General features: G+C 35.1%; 1 protein-coding gene across 1 annotated transcript in view; it reads right to left on the bottom strand.

Moving 5' to 3' along the window:
* Nucleotides 1-20,299, bottom strand: part of LOC114294643 (uncharacterized) — a 29,749-nt gene extending 9,450 nt beyond the window's left edge. The window contains exons 1-4 of the mRNA XM_082888811.1: nucleotides 20,262-20,299; nucleotides 20,024-20,087; nucleotides 15,277-15,641; nucleotides 8,812-8,847 (exon numbers count right to left, since the gene is read on the bottom strand). Of these exons, the coding sequence (XP_082744937.1) occupies nucleotides 8,812-8,847; nucleotides 15,277-15,641; nucleotides 20,024-20,087; nucleotides 20,262-20,299 (503 nt within the window). The remainder of the gene's footprint in view (nucleotides 1-8,811; nucleotides 8,848-15,276; nucleotides 15,642-20,023; nucleotides 20,088-20,261) is intronic.
* Nucleotides 20,300-20,879: the final 580 nt, after the last annotated feature.

Below are 20,879 nucleotides of genomic sequence, written 5' to 3'. Positions count from 1 at the left end.
AAAATGAGATGTATGTATGAAAATATTACATGTCTGATGGCCTTTTCAAAATAACTGTAATGACTGTTGTCCCCTCTGTTATTAATAATAATACATCTTCTTCTTACTTGCTTGAGTCTTCAAATTTGTGGCATAGTGGACTAGGACATGTTAATTATGGATCTTTGCGTAGATTAATTAATATGGAATGTTTACCAAAATTTGGAATTGATCCAAATCATAAATGTGAAATTTGTGTGGAGGCAAAATTAACCAAAACTCATTTTTATTCAATTGAAAGAAATATAGAACCACTTGAATTAATTCCTAGTGACATTTGTGATTTTAAATCAATTCAAACTAGAGATGAGAAAAAATATTTTATCACTTTCATAGATGATTATACTAGATATAGCTATGTTTATTTAATTCGAACCAATGACGAAGTTTTGAAAACTTTCATTCAATTTAAGAATGAAGTTGAAAATGAACTGGGTAAGAAAATTAAAAAACTAAGAAGTGATAGAGGTGGTAAATATGAATCACTATTTAGTGAGTTTTGTACAGAACATGGAATAATTTATCAAACTAGCGCTCCTTACTCACCTCAGGAAAATGGAATTGCTGAAAAGAAAAATAAGACTTTAAAAGAAATGATGAATACCATGTTAATAAGTTCTAGATTACTTCAGAACTTGTGGGGGGAAGCAATACTTTCTGCTAATTATATTCTTAATCAAGTATTCCAAAAGAAAGTGAATCAAACACCTTATGAAATGTGGCATGGGAGAGTACCATCCTACATATACTTAAAAGTGTGGGGATATTTGGCTAAAGTGGCTATTCCTAGTCCTAAAAAGATTAAAATAGGTCCTAAAACTGTTGATTGCATATTCATTGGCTATGCCATGAATAGTAGTGCGCATCGATTTTTTATTCATAAGTTAGAATATTCCGAAATGCATGTAAATACTATTATTGAATCTCGGAATACATCTTTCTTTGAATATGTGTTTCCTAATAAGATTGGACAAGAGACTAGTACTAACAAAAGATCTTATCATGCCATTACTATTCATGATCAAGAACAAGATCAACAATAAGAGCAAGAGATAGATCAAAATGAGAAAGAGGAACCTAGGTGTAGTAAACGTGCTGGAACCTCAAAATCTTTTGGTCTAGATTTGCTAACCTTTTTGTTAGAAAATGAGCCTTTAACTTTCAAAGAAGCTATGTCCAGTCCTGAAGCTCCTTTATGGAAAGAGGCTGTAAATAGTGAAGTTGAATCCATCTTGCAAAATCACACTTGGGGATTGGTGGATCTGCCACCGGGTTGTAAACCTCTTGGGTACAAGTGGATTTTCAAGAGAAAAATGAAAGCAGATGGATCAATCGACAAATACAAGGCAAGACTTTTGTTCAAAGGATATAGACAAAAAGAAGGTCTTAACTATTTTGACACACACTCACCAGTTACTAGAATAATATTCATTAGAATGCTAATTACCATTGCATCTTTGAACAATCTAGAAATTCGTCAAATGGATGTAAAAACAGCATTCTTAAATGGTGAGTTAAATGAAGAAATTTATATGGAACAACCAGAAGGATTTTCTGTTCCAGAAAAAGAAAAGAAAGTGTGTAAATTGGTTAAATCATTATATGGTTTAAAACAAGCACCAAAGCAATGACATGAGAAATTTGACAATGCGATGATGTCAAATGGATTTAAAATTAATAAATATGACAAATGTGTTTATATTAAAAATACAAACAACGGTTATGTTATAGTATGTCTTTATGTGGATGATATGCTCATCATATGTAGTAATAATGACATAATTAAAACTATCAAGAAAATGTTGAATAAACATTTTGACATGAAGGACATGGGGATTGCTGATGTAATTTTTGGTATAAAAATTACCAAAACATCAGAAAGATATACTTTGTCACAATCACATTATATTGAGAAAATACTTGACAAATTTAGCAAAGATAATGATCATCTTGCTAGAACACATGTGGACGCCAATTTGTTTCTTTCTAAAAATATATAAAAAAGTATTTCTCAATTAGAGTATGCCCAAATTATTGAAAGCTTAATGTACTTGATGAACTGCACTCGCCCGGATATAGCTTATGCAGTAAGTAAATTAAGTAGATATATGAGTAATTCAAGAGTAGAACACTGGAAAGCTATTATAAGGGTTCTAAGATATCTCCAATTTACACGTAACATTGGGTAAATTATACTAGATATCCAGTAGTACTTGAAAGATACTATGATGCAAACTGGATATCGGATATTAGAAACTCAAAATCCACCAGTGGGTATGTCTTTACTCTTGGTGGTGCGGCTGTATCTTGGAAATCTTTCAAACAGACTTGCATTGCTAGGTCTACTATGGAATCAGAATTTATAGCTTTAGATAAAGCTGGAAAAGAAGCAGAATGGCTTCGTCACATCCTTGAAGATATTCTAATGTGGCCAAGATCGGTGCCTGCTATATGCATACATTATGATAGTCAATCAGAAATAAGTAAAGCACAGAGTCATATGTATAACGGTAAGTCACGACACATCCGTTGTCGACATAACACCGTGAGACAACTACTCTCTAATGAAATTATTTGCATTGAATATGTGAAGTCTAAAGACAACATAGCGGATCCACTAATCAAAGGGTTAGCAAGAGAGTTAGTTGAGAATTCATTGAGGGGAATGAGACTTAAGCCTATTAAATTAGAGTTACTACAACGATAACCAAACCTAGTTGACTGGAGATCCCAAGATCTAGGTTTAAAGGGACAACCGAATTGTGTATGACTCATAAGGATAACTGGAGAGTCAAACTCCTATCCTTTTCTATGATGAAATAGTGATGTTTGTAGCATTTTAAGTTAAGTAAAACTTTTAATGATTCTTATATCGAGGAATACCTAGTGAAGTATAGCAGGATACTCTTCATAAGAATCACCTATATAAGTGTGAACTGAGCCAGTTCTATGAGATTTGTAAAGGGTTACAATTCTCTAAAGCACTCACGAAAGACCAGGTTGTTCAGGGTCAAAATGAACACATTAGTGAGAACTAAACTATATCTGGTAATACACTGTTTGAGTTCTATTATCTTGGTTTACACAAATGGCTGAATAGTTCAAGACATCATGTTCACTGGTTAGCTAGTAAATCCGATAGTGTCTCACAAGAGAAGGTTCAAAGCTAAAAGCTACCTATCATTCGCAGAATATCACCGATTTTTGTACTCTCCGTAATTAGATCATGTTGTTGTATTTTCTCTCCGTCAAATTTCATTCATGTCGGGGATTTTTGAAATTATGATTTTTATAGGCTTATTTTGGGCCAACTTTAAGCCCAAATTTGAGTGGGTCCCATACATTTTTTGCGATGGGTCCAAAGAGGTGACATGTTCCTTGCCACATGGTAAGTCACATGGTGCAAATGGTTCGCCAAAACCATATATGAGTGAATAGGAGGTTGACGTCGTTTTCGGGGTCGTGGAATGAACAATTAAAGAGTCAAAAGTGGGTTTCCTTTAAATGGTTGTCCCATGTTGAAACTTTAAGAAAGCTTGTGTGTGTTTATAAGCTATAGGTAGACAAACTTGAGGTGGGCTCCAAGGGGCACCCCAAGTTTGTAGAAGAGAGGAATTATGGACAAAGTGGACTTTGGCTCAAACCACCACACACCTTAATTCATTCGGCTGCCGTGTCGAGCCGAGCCAAGGCATGCTGGGCGCGAGTGTGACTTGTGGGTTGAGTCGGTCCTAATATTAATTTTTTGGCCAAAATATTTTTGAATTTTTTTCAAAAATTCTCGCGGGAAAATTATTTTTTCTGAATGAAATTAATTCAAATTTTGTGCCAAATTTGAATACAATTTTTGTCCAAAATAGTGCCTTCCCCGGTCTAGCAGGTTCAAACAGATGGACAGTTTGCACCAAACATATTTGGTTTATTCTAGATAGATTCAAACTGTTTCAAATAGATTTGAATTTCTTTCTGCACCTATTCAATTCGACATCAGATCTATTCATTTCGAAAAGTACCTGTTTGGCTTTTCGTAAAGGTCACCAATCTGTCTATAAATACTATAATTATTCCAGCAGTTTGTTCAATCCAAAATTCTCTTGTTTTCCTTCAAGTTTTGCTCACTTGCATAAATTCTCTTCATATTAGTTTTAGATAATAATTTCAGAGAGTATAGAACACAAGTTCTAGTTTGCCGTACAGATTGTTTAGAGTGCTACTACAATCTATGTAAGATCATTGTATCCTGAGAGATAGACGCCATTTATCCATAAGCACCGAAACGGGGCGAATTTGTTTTAAGGACAGAATGTCACACACTCGACTCGATCATTTTTCGTACTTAATCATTTCAGTAAATAAATTATGTAGGTAATTTATTTTTATTTGTTTGATTTGGTTTCAAGTTTTTTATTTTATATAGAAGATTGTTCTAACAAATATATATATATATATATACTCATACTATATATTACTTAAGTGGCAAATGTCTTCTTTGTTAGAATTATGGCTAAGATTTGAGTCTCATTGTCATTTTTATATTATTTTACATAAACAACAGTTATGAGGATATTTTGGAAATGTAATTGTTGGAAATTATGATTTTTATAGGCTTATATTGAGCCAACTTTGAGCTCAAATTTGAGTTGAGCTCAAATTTGAGTGGGGCCCACACATCTTTTAAGGTGAGTTTAAAAAGGTAACGTGTTTCTTGCCGCATGGCAAGTCACACAGTGAAAATGGTTCGTCAAAACCATTTATGAATGAATGAGAAGTTGACGTCGTTTTCGAGTTCATGGAATGAAAAATTAAAAGAGTCAAATGTGGGTTACCTTAAAATGGTTGTCTTACATTGAAACTTTAAGAGAGCTTGTGTGTGTATATAAGTTCTAGATGGACAAACTTGGGTTGGGCCCCAAGGGGCATCCCAAGTTTGTAGAAGGAAGAAGTTACGGACAAAGTGGGCTTTGGCTCAAACCACCACACGCGTCGCCATCCGTCCGGTCGGGCTGGGTGTAGGTTGTGGGTTGGGTCCTAACATTAATTTTTTGGACAAGATTTATTTGAATTTTTTCCAAAAATTCTTGCGAGAAAATTTGAATTTTGCACTAAGCAGTTTGAATTCAAATTTTGTTTTTGCTCTCAATCAGTGTGTCTTTTCCAAACCAGTCCAAACAGATTTTTCAACTTGTTTTAACAGATTGCACCTGGATAGATTTAATTTCTTCCCAGACAGATTCAAAACTGTTTCAACAGTTTGCACCTGTTCAATTCGAAATCAAACCTGTTCAATTTGAAATTTCACCCGTTCGGTTCCCTGTTAGACTTGTTTAGGTCTTCCGAAAAGGCACCAACTTGCCTATAAATTAAGACTCTCTCCCAACATTTTGTTCATTCCGAAAATTCAATACTCTTCCATTTTGCTCTCTTTTTACATTATTCTTCATACTAGTTTTTTAGAGAAATTTCTGAGAGTATAGAACACAGGTTCTAGTTTTCCGAACAGATAATTTTTAGTGCTAATACAATCTGTGAAAGATCATTGTATCCTGAGAGATAGACACCATTATTCCATAAGCACTTGAGCGGGGCGAATCTGTCTTAAGGATAGAGTATCACACACTCGACTTGATCATTTTTATTGTTAAGTTGTTTCGGTAAATAAATTCTGTAAGTAATTTATTTTTGTTTGTTTGATTTGTTTCAAATTATTTATTATATACAGAAGATTGTTCCAACAGTAATCAATTATAGAGGTATTTTGGGAATAGAAATTATGAAACAAAGAAAGTGTCAACCCTAATTCTGGTGTTCTCATGTGGAATAAAATTGATAACTAATTAGGTCTAACTTAGGGCTGGTTTGGCATCACCTACAAAAGAAAAAAAAGCCAAAAAATCACTAAAAAAGCAAAAAAGTTCATACTATTCACCTTATTTTGGCGAAAAATCTGTCGGGTATAAAAAAAAACAGCCACAAATTACCATAAATGAAAATAGTGTAACCACAAATGCCCATAAAAAAAGAAAATGTGGCACAATGTAAGCCACAAATTCCCGTAAAAAAATTTTTTTTTGACATGCATGGAAAATCAACGCAGTGTTGCTGACTGTGTCAGGAAGGGTAATCCGATAATTTCGATATTTGCTACAATATTTTATTACACATTTTTTCATAAAAAATCAAAAAAATTTCCCAAACATACATATTTTTTTTTCTCTACTTTTTTAGTTAAAAAGTCAAAAAGTACACTTGTATAGATCATTCCAAACAACCACTTAATTGGCTACCATGATTTTTCTAAGTATTTAGTCCGTAGGGAAGTCATGAGTTTAACTCCAAAGTTGAATTAAAAGGGCAAGTACTTGATACTTTGTATAGGGTGGGGAGACTAACTCCTATATGTATTAACCTAATAATCAACAACCAATTTTCGCCGATCAAAATATATAACAAAATATATAGATAATAATTGAACAGATAGATAAATATAGGCCTATTTTGGGAAGAAAGAAAAAAATCTTGCTTTTGACTTATTTTCAAGTGGTCAAAAGCCAACTTATTTGAGCAAAAAAGCAATTGAGAATTTAGAAATCAGCCAACAAGCAAAATTATCAAAATACCATCGTGTGTGAATAATCCCAAAATAAAAAAATAAAAAATTGCATAAGAGTAACTAGCATATAAACCCGTGCAATGCACATGCTAAATAAATAATTAAAAATAATTTTAAAATTAAATAATAACATAAAATTTATTTAAAAAGTATAGAAAAATAATTTAGAATGAATCAAATTTTAACCATTTTATTAGAATATATATTGTAGTTGTTATATCATTAATTATATATTTTAAGCTCATAATAAGAAATAGATGTCATAATTTAATTTGTAAAGATGAAAAAAACTAGAATAAATTAAAATATATATATATATATATATATATATATATATATATATATATATTTATGATAAAATTAAATTAAATTTCATTTTATAATTTTTTTAGTTTTAGTTTATTCTATGTTAAAGTTTCTCATAAAACTTAAACATACCTTTTAGAAATAAAAATATAAATATATATTGATAAAATCGGTCAAAAGACCAACTAACGTACACAAAAATTAATTAATTAAAACTTTTTAATTTTATTTTATTTCAAAATTTAAATTGTTTTCAATTGAAATATGCGCAACATTACAATATTAAATGGGAGCATATGTTTACTTTATATAGCTAAAATAACTCATTTTTTCCTTCTTTTCCTGAGTTGGGATTGTGTAAAATAAAAATTAACAATTGTTTGGGGGAGTTTATTTTGAATTAAACAATATTAGTTATTTTAATTTTAAAATTTAAACTATCTTTAACTGAAACGTGCACAACACTACAATATTAAATGGAAGCATGAAGGTTCATTTTATATAAGTGAAACAACTCACTTTTTCCTTCTTTTTCCAATGTGAGATTGTAAAATAAAAATTAACAATAACTCACTTTTTCCTTCTTTTTCCAGTGTAAGATTATAAAATAAATCATATCATAAACTAATTAGAGTTTTTATTTTAAAATTTAAATTTTCTTGAACTGAATTATGTATAATACTACAATATTAAATGAGATTATAAGATTTATTTTATATAAATGAAACAACTCATTTTTTCCTTCTTCTCCCAATGTGGGATTATAAAATAAATCATAAACTAATTAGAGTTTTATTTTTATATGGTTAAATGAAAGTTAATCAATGAAAATTTTTTAATTGTTTAAAATTAAGAAAATCAATATGAGAAATCGTAGTTAAATCGGTGAATCAATCAAAACCGAAAATGGTTCAACCTAATCGGTTAGCTCAAATGACCAACTAACTTATACAAAAATTAATTAATTAAAACTTTTAAATGTTATTTTAATTTAAAATTTAAATTGTCTTGAATTGAAATAGGCACAACACTACAATATTAATGTTTACTTTATATAAGTGAAACAATTCACTTTTTTCTTCTTTTTCTAATGTGGGATTATAAAATAAAAGTTAACAATTATTTGGGGCGGGATGTATATTTCTAATCAAACAATCTTAATTGTTCAATTTTTAATCAGATCAATCTTTAGTTTATTTTGAATCAAACAAATATATTTTGATAAAACTACTACGATCACAATTAAACTAACAAACCAGTCAAATCAAAAATGATTCAGCCTAATTGGTTAGATTAAAAAACCAACCAACTTATACAAAATTAATTAATCAAAACTTTTAAATTTTGCTTTAAAATTTAAACTATATTGAAAGATGCACAACACTACACTATTAAATGAGAGTATAAGATTCACTTTAACTCACTTTTTTCTTCTTCTACTGATGTGGGATTATCAAATAAATCATGGACTAATTAAAATTTTATTTTTGTATGGTTAAATAGAAATTAGCCAATGAAGATTTTTTTAATTATTTAAAATTAAGAAAATCAAAAAAAATAGTATGAAATATTAAAGCTCTCACAAGACTCCTCACTAAAAACTTATTTTCGTTGTATAATATATATATTCATTTATTTATTTATTGATGATTGATATGATCAATTTACAATTTTGCAAGTAATGTGATACCATATTAAAATAATTTTGAAAAAAAAAAAAGAAAGCTGGTTATTTCCATCTTCCTAACAATTTTATGAATAAGTCAAAAAATAAGTAAATAAGCAAAAAAAAAAATTGTTTATTCTATCTACCCAAAATAGCCATAGAGGGAAAGAGTGTGTAAGATACAACATACCAGACGATTTGTCGATACGTTGGTTTAAGTTGATACCTGAAATAATTAAAACATTAAAATTAACATATGCGCAATGCAACAAGCGGAAGAGTCTAGGGCAAATTATATTGGTAGTGTCATTTTTGGTCTTTGATCTTTAATTTTTGTATTATTTTAGTTTTTTTAATTTTAATTGGCTTGATTTTGATTTTGATTTTGAATTTTAAATTTTATTTTAATTTGATCCAATTAATTATAATTGTTAGCATTATTTTATAAAAAAAATTTGCACATAAGTGACATGTGTCATATTTTGAGGAGTAAAATTGTAAACTTGATCAATTCGTAATTAACCTCGAGAAACTCAGTGACCGTTTTCATAAAAAAATCTTAATGGCGTTGTCAATGTTTTAAAAACCAAACTGGTAAGCGAACTAGAAAAGGGATCGGGTGGATGAGTCGCCAATTCAACCATCCGGTCGAATCGGAATCAAATCGTGATGTCATAATTATTTTATAAATATATTAAAATTTATTTAATAATAATATAATAATTAAGATACATTTATTTAAATTATTTTTAAATTTTAAGATAAATTTATAATTACATAAACATATTTATATTTATTTTTTGTAAAATATATTAATTATACTTAATGTTCGAAAGAAAATGTTATAAATATATATATTTATCAAATATAAACAAAAGTTGAATGTGACATGGTGGTTATTTGTTATACTATTTCTACGTGGTTATGTGTTTGACTCTTTCCAGTAACAAAGTATTGCAAATTTTCTTATCATTTTCCCAAAATGGGAGCTCGACCGGTTTTGTTCAACCCGTTCTGGGTCAATCAGTTCAACCGCGGTTTTGGCCAATTTAATGAAAAAATAGAGCGACTTTCAACATCAAACTCTTCTAAACAACAAAGTATTGCAAATGTTCTTATCATTTTTGCAAAATGGGAGGCTGACCGGTTTTATTGAATCCATTCTTGGTTGACCCGTTCAACTGCAGTTCTAGCCGGTTTAATGAAAATAGAATGGTTTTTCAATATCAAACGGTTCAACCGGCCAGTTCGGTATGATTTTATCAAAACATTGGACATTGTCAAGTGGACTAAATTGACACAAAATTTAAAAGGTAAATGACAAGTGGGTTTTTTACATTTTATATCTCTAAACTATCGTCAAAAATTTAAAGGGTAAATTACAAATGAGTTTATCACACTTTCTATTCCTAAACTATCATCAAATTGTCTATTTAGTTCCTGAACTATTGATTGAATCAATTAAGTCCCTAAAATGATTATAAAAAAAAAGTATATATAAATCAAAAGCTATTTAATCCATAACTTATCAATTAAATATATTAAGTTCCTAAAATATTTAATTAAAACATATTTAATCCTTAAAAGGATTACAAAAATAAAATATGAGAGGGGATTTTTCACGGAACTAAATTGGGCTGAGCTATTAATAGTGTGGGGTTGCTTTGGGCCGAGCTACGAGTTGGTCAGCCTGAAGGCTAGGGCTGAATGTTGGGCACAGCTTTAGGGTGTTGACCCGGCAAACTTGGTCTTAAGGCGTTGATCGTACAAAGAGATTTCCATAAATCCAGTCGGCCTAAACGAGGTTTGACCGGTTTGATTGGGTCTTTGACTGGTGGAGTGGGTCTAGTGGTAGCCGTGACCCGACAAACATAGCATGATCTTGTCAAAGGGTTTCAGCTCGGCTGACCTAGCTGAATGAAGCAAGACCAGGTTAATGGAGTCACACAGTTGAGCGCAACCGGGCAGATAGCTTGCTCGGTTCGATTTCCGGTCTGAGAGTTGTATCGTTTTACTTGAACTTTGGAATTAATCCTTAGGAAGTAGACTCCTGGTAGGATTTTATGAGTGAGAATTAATATCTTATTAAAATTCTACCTTGCGGAATATACAAAAGGTTCTGAGTTAATCTAATGAAAGTAATGTAATTTTACTCACCGAATTTATAGATCTTTTCCCTTATATTGATCTTAAGAGCTAACTTAAATATCGAAGGAGTTTTACGGTACATATCCGTCGGTAAACTCATTTGAGTTGTGTTTTTAGGTCAAACAATATCTGTTAGAATATAATATGTAAAGTGCTACTTTAATAATTAGGTTAGTATAATAATTAGTATGCTTTAATAATGTACCTTTAATAATGTTGTTTGGTTTGTGCTTCTACTTTAGGTTTGTAATTGTTCTCCCTCTCCTCTATAAAGGAGAGAGCTCAACACAACATATCAATACATCTATCAATACACAATTTATTCTTTCCTTTTTATCTATACATGTTATACATTAAATCTTACATGGTATCAGAGCTAGGTTAAGAATTTAGTAATTTCGTTTCACCGGCGGGCAGCAATCTCGCCTTGGCCGCCCGCCGGACAAACCCAAATTTCCTTAATTTCTTCTTTCGTGGCAGATTCAACAACAACAACAACCACCACCACTGTCCTCTGCACATCTCCGCCGCAGCCTCAGTCCAATGGACGCTCATCGGTGCACAATTCACCTCATCCCATTCGGCTTCCAACAACAACAACCCGCCACCACGTTCCTCTTCTCACTGTTGTCACCACTGTCAACCTTAACCCATCGATGTCGTCCCTTCAATCTGACCAACAGTTGGACACACATCACACAGGGCAACCTCTCTCTCTCTCTCTCTCTCTCTCTCCATATGCAGCAATGGAGAAAGGGCAAACCTCCTCAATCGCCGAAGAAAACCAACAATCCAACGAAACCACCACCACCCACCACCTGAACCCTCCACCAGGTCCAACCCAGACCGGCTCACTCTCATCTCTCTCTAGCTGGGTCTCTCTCTCCATAGACACACCGCACAGGCAGACACACAGTAGCCACACACACACACAACACACAAAGGCACACCCATGCACACGGGCACACACCTAGCATAACCACCACACGGCAGACCACCACACGGCAGACCCAACAGGCCATTCACACACACGGTTTTAGAGAGAGAGCAGCACGCACAGACATACATGCATAAACTCTCTCTGAGCTGAAGAGACCAACCTCTCTCTCTCGGCAACTCCCTCTTCGATTTCTCTCTGCACCACCCAAATACATCTATATATATATATATATATATCTCTGATAGAGGGTGGCGACCTGGGCTCTCCTCTTCTCTCCCTCTCGCAGAACACACAGGAACCGCAGGGTTGGCACGTGATGGTGACGGGAAATCACAGGTGATGTGAATCATGTGAAAAAAAAAAAAAATCCAGTTGGTGCGCAACATATGCATCAATCCTGAAGTCAGGGTGAACAAAAAAAGAAAAAAGAAAAAAAAAGGGCTGCAGGTGTGATGGATAACCAGCTGTCAACAAATTCTTTACAACCCAAACTTCTCTCTCTCTCTCTCTGCCCAAAGTCCACTTTTAGTTCAACATCTCACCGTCCACACCCATTCTTCTTTTTTTTTTTATTTAATCACACCCACCAAGTTTGTTTCACTCTCATTATCACATCCATACACACCGCTATCATGTTGTTCCCAACTTTCTTTATTATATATATATATATATATATATATATATTTATTATCCTATATTATTCAAACCCTCTCCACTTTCACACCACGCCGTCTGATCCCACTATACCCTTTTCTTTATTTTATTTTATCTTCCTTCTTTCACAAAAAAAAAAAAAAAATTTATTCACACCCAACTCGTTTTCCTTCCACAAACTTGTCATTTCTTCATGCCGGGGATCAACCCCGATCAGAATTTTACACCCAAAACATTAAAACAAAACAAAAAAAAAAAAAACAAAAAAAAACAAAACAAAAAATAAAATAAAATAAAAACAAAACACACAAAACAACTACATCCACAGGCGGAATTTTTCTTCTCTACTCTGCCGCCGGTCTCTTCTTCTTGCCTCCGTCCTGGACGGCCCTTGACAGTGTTGCCTACGTGTTTCCTACGCCGCCAAGCACGTTCACTCCCCCCTGCTCCTCCACTGCAGCATATGGTGGACCTCCAAATCGGAACATCACGGTGGCCTTCCGCTTCAGCTCCTTATTTTCCGCCTTTAGCACACTTATCTCTGCTCGCGCATCCTTATATATGCGTTGGAGCAGAGCCAGTTGGGCGTTTAACTGCTGCACTTCATTTGTCCTACTCTGCAGCCGGTGCGACAAGTTTGTGACCGCAGTCATGGTTTCCACACATGACTTTAATGTATACTGATTGGCTTCAATATCCGTTTGCACTGCCATTCTTTGCTCCACAGACCGCATCGAAAAATTCAACGGCGCAAAACCAGAAGCGCTTGGTTGAGGTTCAAGGGCCATCGCACTGGTTATCTCTCTTGTGGACTCGTTGAGGTCGGGAAAGAGAGTGAGCAGACCACGGCAAGAGGAGGCCCTGTTCTGGGTTGCTGAGTGTTTCAGAGAAGGGTTGGTTACAGAGTGTTTACAGAGTGTTTCAGAATGCAAATGTTCAGAGGTTTCAGTCTGGTTTGCACAGCCTCCGCCTCAACCTTGGTTTAAATAGCCAGGGCCGATACGCGCATCGCGCGCCACTTGACGCCAGACGACAAAACGGGCGCGCAAGCCAAGGTAGTCACGCGCCTCGCCATAATGTCCGGCACACCTTTTTATGGATTGGGCACGCCTTTTGATGGCACGCATTTTGAAAGATTGGGCACACCTTTTGAGCGTGCGATTTTTACAACGGTCCGACATGACCCCATAAACTGTCCCGACATTGATTCAGGTCAGCTTCTACAACAGTTCGGCATGACCCCATAAACTGTCCCGACATTGATTCCGGTCAGCTTCTACAACGGTCCGGCATGACCCCATAAACTGTCCCGACATTAATTCCGGTTAGCTTCTACAACGGTCCGGCATGACCCCGTAAACTGTCCCGACATTGATTCCGGTTAGCTCCTACAACGGTCTGACACGACCATACAGTGTCTTCACCAACGGTCTGACACAACCATACAGTGTCTCCTATCCTATTTTATTTTATTTTATTTTTCTACTCTCTCCAAACTCAAGTTGGTTGGTTCCTATCCTCCTTGAGTTTGAGGGGGCTGTTAGAATATAATATGTAAAGTGCTACTTTAATAATTAGGTTAGTATAATAATTAGTATGCTTCAATAATGTACCTTTAATAATGTTGTTTGGTTTGTGCTTCTACTTTAGGTTTGTAATTGTTCTCTCTCTCCTCTATAAAAGAGAGAGCTCAACACAACATATCAATACATCTATCAATACACAATTTATTCTTTCCTCTTTATCTATACATGTTATACATTAAATCTTACAATATCGTTTGAAGGAGTTCGAGCTTGAAGTACACGTGCGGGATTTATTTTGTGCCAGTACAAAATATATGTCCATATGTATTATAAATTAGTAAAGATCTTCCTAATTAAGATTTTATTATAAAAAAAATCTTTTTATTTTTATTTTATCTTTAAAAGGTATTTTATTTCTATGTGTTTAAAATTAATATTGGAGTCTAATTTTCATTCTTATCAATAAATTATATGAATATTAGATATATTGACGAAGTAGGTTTAGATAATTTTAATAATAATACTTCTCTACAAGTAGTAATAGATCAAAATAATACATTAATTAAGTAATAAAAAGAATTTCGTGAAAAACTTAAAAACAATCAATTAAAAATTATAAACTAAATCGGATATATGATATTAGACAAAAGCAAACACGTATTCATTGTACAAGATAAGTAAGAAAATATTATAGATAATTACTCTGATCCTTATAGAGGAAATTCAATATATGAATTGACACCCACTTTTAAAGACAGAATAAAAATTTATTTTTTGAAATAAAATTTTAACTAGATAAGGTTTTTTAGTAATTTATAATATTTATGGGCTTATATTTTATTTTTTTTAATACTTTTAAGGACTAAATAAGTTTGAAAAATATATTTTAGGGACTTAATGGATTCAATCAATAGTTTAGGGACTAAATAGACAATTTTGCTATAGTTTAGGAATATAAACCATTTGTTTAAAATACGAATTGCCTCATATAGTTTAGAAAATTACAAATATCCCTTTCTTAAATTTTTTTATTTAACATAATTAACTAAGTATATGAAATTTCGTACTGCTTTCATATACAATAATAAAATTACCTAAATTATTAATTAAAATAAAATTTTGATATCATAAAAAATTGTTAATTGACTTGATAATTTATTAATAAAATGAATAATTTGTTATAAAATTAGAAATTTCAAAGAACGGGATGTAATTTCTAGAATTGCAAAGAATAATTTATATTTTAAATAAATCTCAAGAGTATATTTGTAATTTATCAAAAAAGTAGAGATCAAAATAATACAAAAAAAAAAGTAAAATGTAAGAAATACAGTATAACTTGGCCAAGAATATATAAAGTAAAGATGAGATAAGACATAAGACCTACCGGGTGACTTCTTCTTTTGGGTTCGGGTCACCGAGTTTTGCATCTTTTCGGTCAAGTAGTACTCGCGAGTTGTCCCAACGTTCCTGATTGTGATAACAATAGCGTTCTAAGCTGTAGTCAAACCTGTCCACAGCAAGCCAGTGGCGTTCTTCGTGTAAAACGATCATACATGGCTTAAGAAAGCTGTCACCTTTGAGATTTGATAGATTATCACGAACATCCTCAGCTTTACTCTTTGTTTCAAAGCACAGAAAGGACTTTTCGACCGAGATACCATCTATCTCAATCTTACCATGCCGAATATGAGCTTCATGTCCATTCTCAAATGCATAACGTGTTAAGCATCGATCAGCTGGTATATCAACCTAGAAATTTTTTTATAAGATGAAATTTTATTCAAGAAAAAAGCGTTACACACAGATGATAAAAGAAAGCATAGGAAAAACTGAACTGCAGACATATATAGTCATAGACACCGCGGACAGATCCATAGTTTTCATATGAGGGGACAAATATATGTATTAACAAATACTTTAAAAAGAAAGTATGAATTGTAATATTAATTTTACTAGTATAAAAATGAAAATAAGATGAAAATAGATATAAATAACATCTTTTTTGTATCCACATATAGTTACAAAATAGAGCAACTATAAAACAATCTATGTATCAAAGTCCCACATCTTCAGTTGTGTTCGACATTCTTTCGTGTCATTAAAAATGGAATGAAGTGTGGTGCCGTGACTTTGGCACAATAATCACTGTTGTTCGGGCTATGGGGCCCCCTCTAGGTCTCATTTCGATGATTGAAACCATTCATTTTTTAGAGTATGCCGAGTAGAACATTCCTACAAAACATTAAGTTAATCGGACATCGGTAGCACTATGATCAAATCAATTTTGTATTAGCAAAAATAAACGATAAGTATAAAATTGAATACAAAAGTGATTTGATTTTAGTGCTACCGATGTTTAATCAATTTGATTTTTTATAGAAATGTTTTACTTGGCATATTATAAAATATGAACGGTTTAGATTATCGAAGTGGGACCCGAAGTGGGCCCCATAGCTCGAATAGCAGTGACTGTTGTGCCACCCTTCATCCTTAAAAATGTCTATTATAGAATTGACAATTAAACTCCGTACAGTGTCTCTATGAATAAACATGATCAAGTAATTACTTGATGTTTTATTCTATTCTTTACAAACGAGGTGATGCAGTGTGAAACATGAAATCGTTACAATCTTAGAATCCGTTAATTCAAACAATAATACCGGAAGTAATATTCCTCTTTAAACTCGTTGATTCACAAAAAATATCGAGAATAAAGATTCAACAATGGTTGATTCACAAAGAATATCCAAGATTGGAACAAAAGAGTATAAAATTCCAAATATATTAATTCTCAAAAATTGAAGAGGCCTAAGGCTTGCATCTATTAGTTATAAGCAAAGACACACCTAACTTAAATAAGAAACAACCGGAATTGGTAGACTCATAATGAACAATATACAGAAATAAGGAAATATAACGAAAATTATCAAAAATAGAAATATTTCAATAAAATAAAGGAACTACTAATATATGCTTCCACGATCATGGCAGATTTTACTAAATTAGATTCCGAGGCCTGTGCTAGGAGTAATTGAAGTTTCAAATCTTTCCAAAACGAAAAATTTGTGAACTTGACCACCCAAATGATGGAATTTGTCCAAAATCATGGTTCCATTGATCCACCAAATTTCACGCGATTCTGAGTCCGACCCCTTTTTTGCCTTTGTCTTGCCTACCCCTTTGATCTAAGAATTGTATGACTATTTATGCTACATTACTAGGGCTAACAATAATTTTTAAAAATTATTTTCTTTTATTATATTTTGTTCAGTTATTTATTTATTTATTTTTAATTTTAATATTTTGATGCCATGTTTCATAAAAAGAGAGCGACAGTCACTTAAAAGAGTGTAATAATAAAAAGTGTTTTTGAAATCGGGTGGGGGGGGAATGAATACGGATCCTCGGTCGCCATCCCCTGTAGCCATCCCCTGTCGCCCCCAAAACGACGTCGTTTTGGGGGCGAATTTTCAAAAAAAAAAAACGCAGAGAAGAGGGAGGAAGGAGAGGAAGAGGAAGAGGGAGAGGGAGGAAGGAGAGGGAGAGGGAGGGGGAGGGGGCCTTAAATACAGGGGAGGAGGAGGAGGAGGAGGAGGCGACGGCGCGGTCGCAGGGTCGGAGGCGGAGGCGATGGCGCGGTCGCAGGTGCTGCGACGAGGTGGGACGGCGGCTGCGACGGCGGCGAGGGAGGAGGACGGCGAGCTCACAGCCTCCTCCTCCTTCTCCTCCCCTGTATTTAAGGCCCCCTCCCCCTCCCTCTCCCTCTCCTTCCTCCCTCTCCCTCTTCCTCTTCCTCTCCTTCCTCCCTCTTCTCTGCGTTTTTTTTTTTTGAAAATTCGCTCCCAAAACGACGTCGTTTTGGGGGCGACAGGGGATGGCTACAGGGGATGGCGACCGAGGATCCGGATTCGGGGGGGAATTGCCTCTCTGGCCAATCTTTGGTCTTCTGGTAGTAGATGATTTAATTTTATTTTTAGTGCCAACTTATTTAGAATTAGAGAGTTTTGTTGTGATGTTTCGAGCTCTTTTTTTGATTGACGAAACGAAAATAGAAATTTTATTAACAAAATGAGGAAACATTACATAGGCTTAGAATGAGACTTGCATCATTATCCAAATATCACATTCCAACCATGTTGACATCCGATAAAAAAGCAATCATGTGCACTCAAAGCAAAAGAATGGAAACAAAGTTGAAAAAGTTCCGACTCACATTTTGTACATTGCTTTTACTTTACTAATGAAGTTTTCTGTTGTTACCATCTACTTTTTCTTTTTTCTTTTGTTGATAAAAATTATGTGCTTACGATTGTGTAATTAATTTTTATTTTATTTTGTAAGACTAATCTACTCTGTGGACACTACTGTACGAGTATGAAATAATTCTTCTCGTATGATCCTGTTGATCAAGTTTGCACTCCTCCAAACGTCGTCGCTTCACTTCCTGAAAACACAAACGTGAACTAGTCGGCGGGTGTGTGCCGGAGACCTCTCCGATGCCTAAGTCAGAAAGATAAACAAAAAGTTCTGTATATTCGAGAATCAAAATTGTGTTGCATTTACATAGGTTCTGTTGTGAGCTTTTATAACTTTCGCTTGGTACAATCCTAGTAGGACTCTTAATCCTCCATGTTGTGTCCTCCTAGGAATCACACTCCTAAAACAAAATGCTTATCCTTCAACACCCCTCTCACTGCTTAAACCAAGTGAGATGGTTTTACCCTGGTTGGATAACAGTATTACCGAGCTAATATTAGCCGTTTGTCATACTCAATCCAGTGACTTCACATGTACTGCATAGCTCGGCTATTGTCGGTCTTGGCTGTTGAGACCGAGCTAACTATAGCAAGTTTTGACTGAGCTAACAACAGCAAGGTTCTCCACCAGAAGCCCAAATACCTCGGCTCCGAATACTATGACCGAGGTCATTATCACTACTCCGACCGTGGTGACCGTAACCATACTTGGACCGAGCCAACACTAAGGTCCACCTGCGTAGCCCTTTCCAACACGGCCCGTGAAACAGCCTATTACTACGCCTGGGCCTAGCTCGGCCCTAATGCACATAAAAACTCCCTCTCAATTTCCCCTTAATTCTATCTGCCACGCATGATTTGGGATTACCTTTTTTCCAGCCGAGCTAAAGTTCTTCGCCCCAACTGAGCTAAGAATGGATAGCATTCCACGTAGCTGAGCTGGGCCTAATTATTTTACCTTCGTACTTAGCACGGTCCAACGATCTGTGCTTAACACTTTTCATTTCCACTTTGCAGACTCTGACTAGGTTGGCCAGACACTCCTCTGTATGCCCAACTGAGATACTCAACATCATCTCAACACCGAGCTAGTACCCAGCTAAAGTATACATAATTTAAGTCCACATGGATAAATATAGATTTTTAGTAAACTCTCCAGGGGCTATAGCCGAGTTCCGCAAGGACTACAACATCCCTGATGACGTCCACCTTTCCCTCGCCGAACTAGACACAACTCCATGGGGAAAACCGGGCTTCGTTCCCTTCTCTGTTATATCTATTGTGGAGGCCGGTCTCCGTTTTCCCGTTCAACCTCTTCTCTGTGAATTCCTTAAACAAACAGGACTTTGCCCTACCTAGCTTTCCACAAATTCTTACAGAATAATAAATGGCATCGCCGAGCTAAATCACCGGCTTGGCCTCAATCTCGATCTAGCCGAGCTATTTCACCAATACTCCATCGGCCAGAATGAAGACGGCTGGGTGTATTACTTAAGAATAAGATGCCGCCGAGAGAAAATAATTAAAAATACACTAGACAAAGATGTAAACGACGGCGATTTTTTATGGGTCTCAGGCAACTTCGAAGACCAGGAGGCTCAGATACCAGGCGATTGGATTAATTGGAATAAAGGAGTAGCCGGTATATACACCTCGACTCAGTTTTCTGCGTTCTTTACTCTGTTTATAAATTTTGCGCCGTGCTAACCGTTGTTTTTTTTTTTTTTTTCCTTATGCAGACTTAAACCAACTAAAGGCGCAATATAATTACCCCAGTCTAGACACACTCCGCACCGCGCTGCGATACCGCGATCGAGGTTGGGCCGAGCTACTAAATTTTGAACCGACATATAGATATAGCAGTAAGAGGAGCACCACGGTAACAGACTTCCTTTTGGAACCTTCCCCAGAACCTGATCCTTCTTTGCCCCAAATCAACCTGATCCCATTAACAGAAGAGCAAGAAATGGCCAAAAAGAGAGCGGTTAGGGCCCTCACCACCAAAACAAATCAAACCGAGGTACCACAAGCCGGCCAAACACAAGAGGCCGTGGTAACCCTTTTAACCACCCAGCCTTCATCATCTCGGCCAAGCAAGCGCGCTCGGACTTACACAACCAAGCCACGCCTTGTTGATGAAGAAGACACCATACTTCCCCAATCCACATGACCAAGCCTCGAACCAACGCGTTCTGACCGGGCTAGCCCATCAAAGTGGGCGTCGAAGGTGACCTATAAGAACCGAGTTATTTCCAGCACTAACTCGGTGGTCGCAGAAAAAGACCATTCGCTGGCTTTTAACCTTGCCAAGAGCGTATGCCTACCAGCCGATATGGAGCACCACGACCATCTCACCGAGCTGAAGGCTTTTCGTTCGGTAACCAAATCGATGGTGTTAGTAAGTTCTCCCTTTGCTTGTCTTAATTTGTACATCTGTTTGCTCGGTTTTACTCAAAATTGTTTATCTCTCGTTTTGCAGGCCCTACAGAAGAACTATGTCGCTCACAAGTGCGTGTTAGAACTTCGAAAGACCACATGGCAGGCCGTGGCAGAGGCCAATGCTAAATCAGCTGAGCTAGAAGAGTCAAAGCAGAAAATGGCCAAGCTACAAACCTAGTGCCCGACTCACCGGACTAGTCAACTCGGTGGAAGCGGACAAACAAAAGGCCTTGGTTGAGCTGAAGGACCGCTATCTGCGCGAGCTGGCTAAGCTCAAGAAGAAGAAGAACAC

This window comes from Camellia sinensis, chromosome 9, assembly GCF_055761805.1.
Source record: "Camellia sinensis isolate YWXY chromosome 9, ASM5576180v1, whole genome shotgun sequence".
Classification (NCBI taxonomy): domain Eukaryota; kingdom Viridiplantae; phylum Streptophyta; class Magnoliopsida; order Ericales; family Theaceae; genus Camellia; species Camellia sinensis.
Note: the sequence above shows the minus strand (reverse complement) of the source record. Positions and strands in the feature narration are given on the sequence as shown.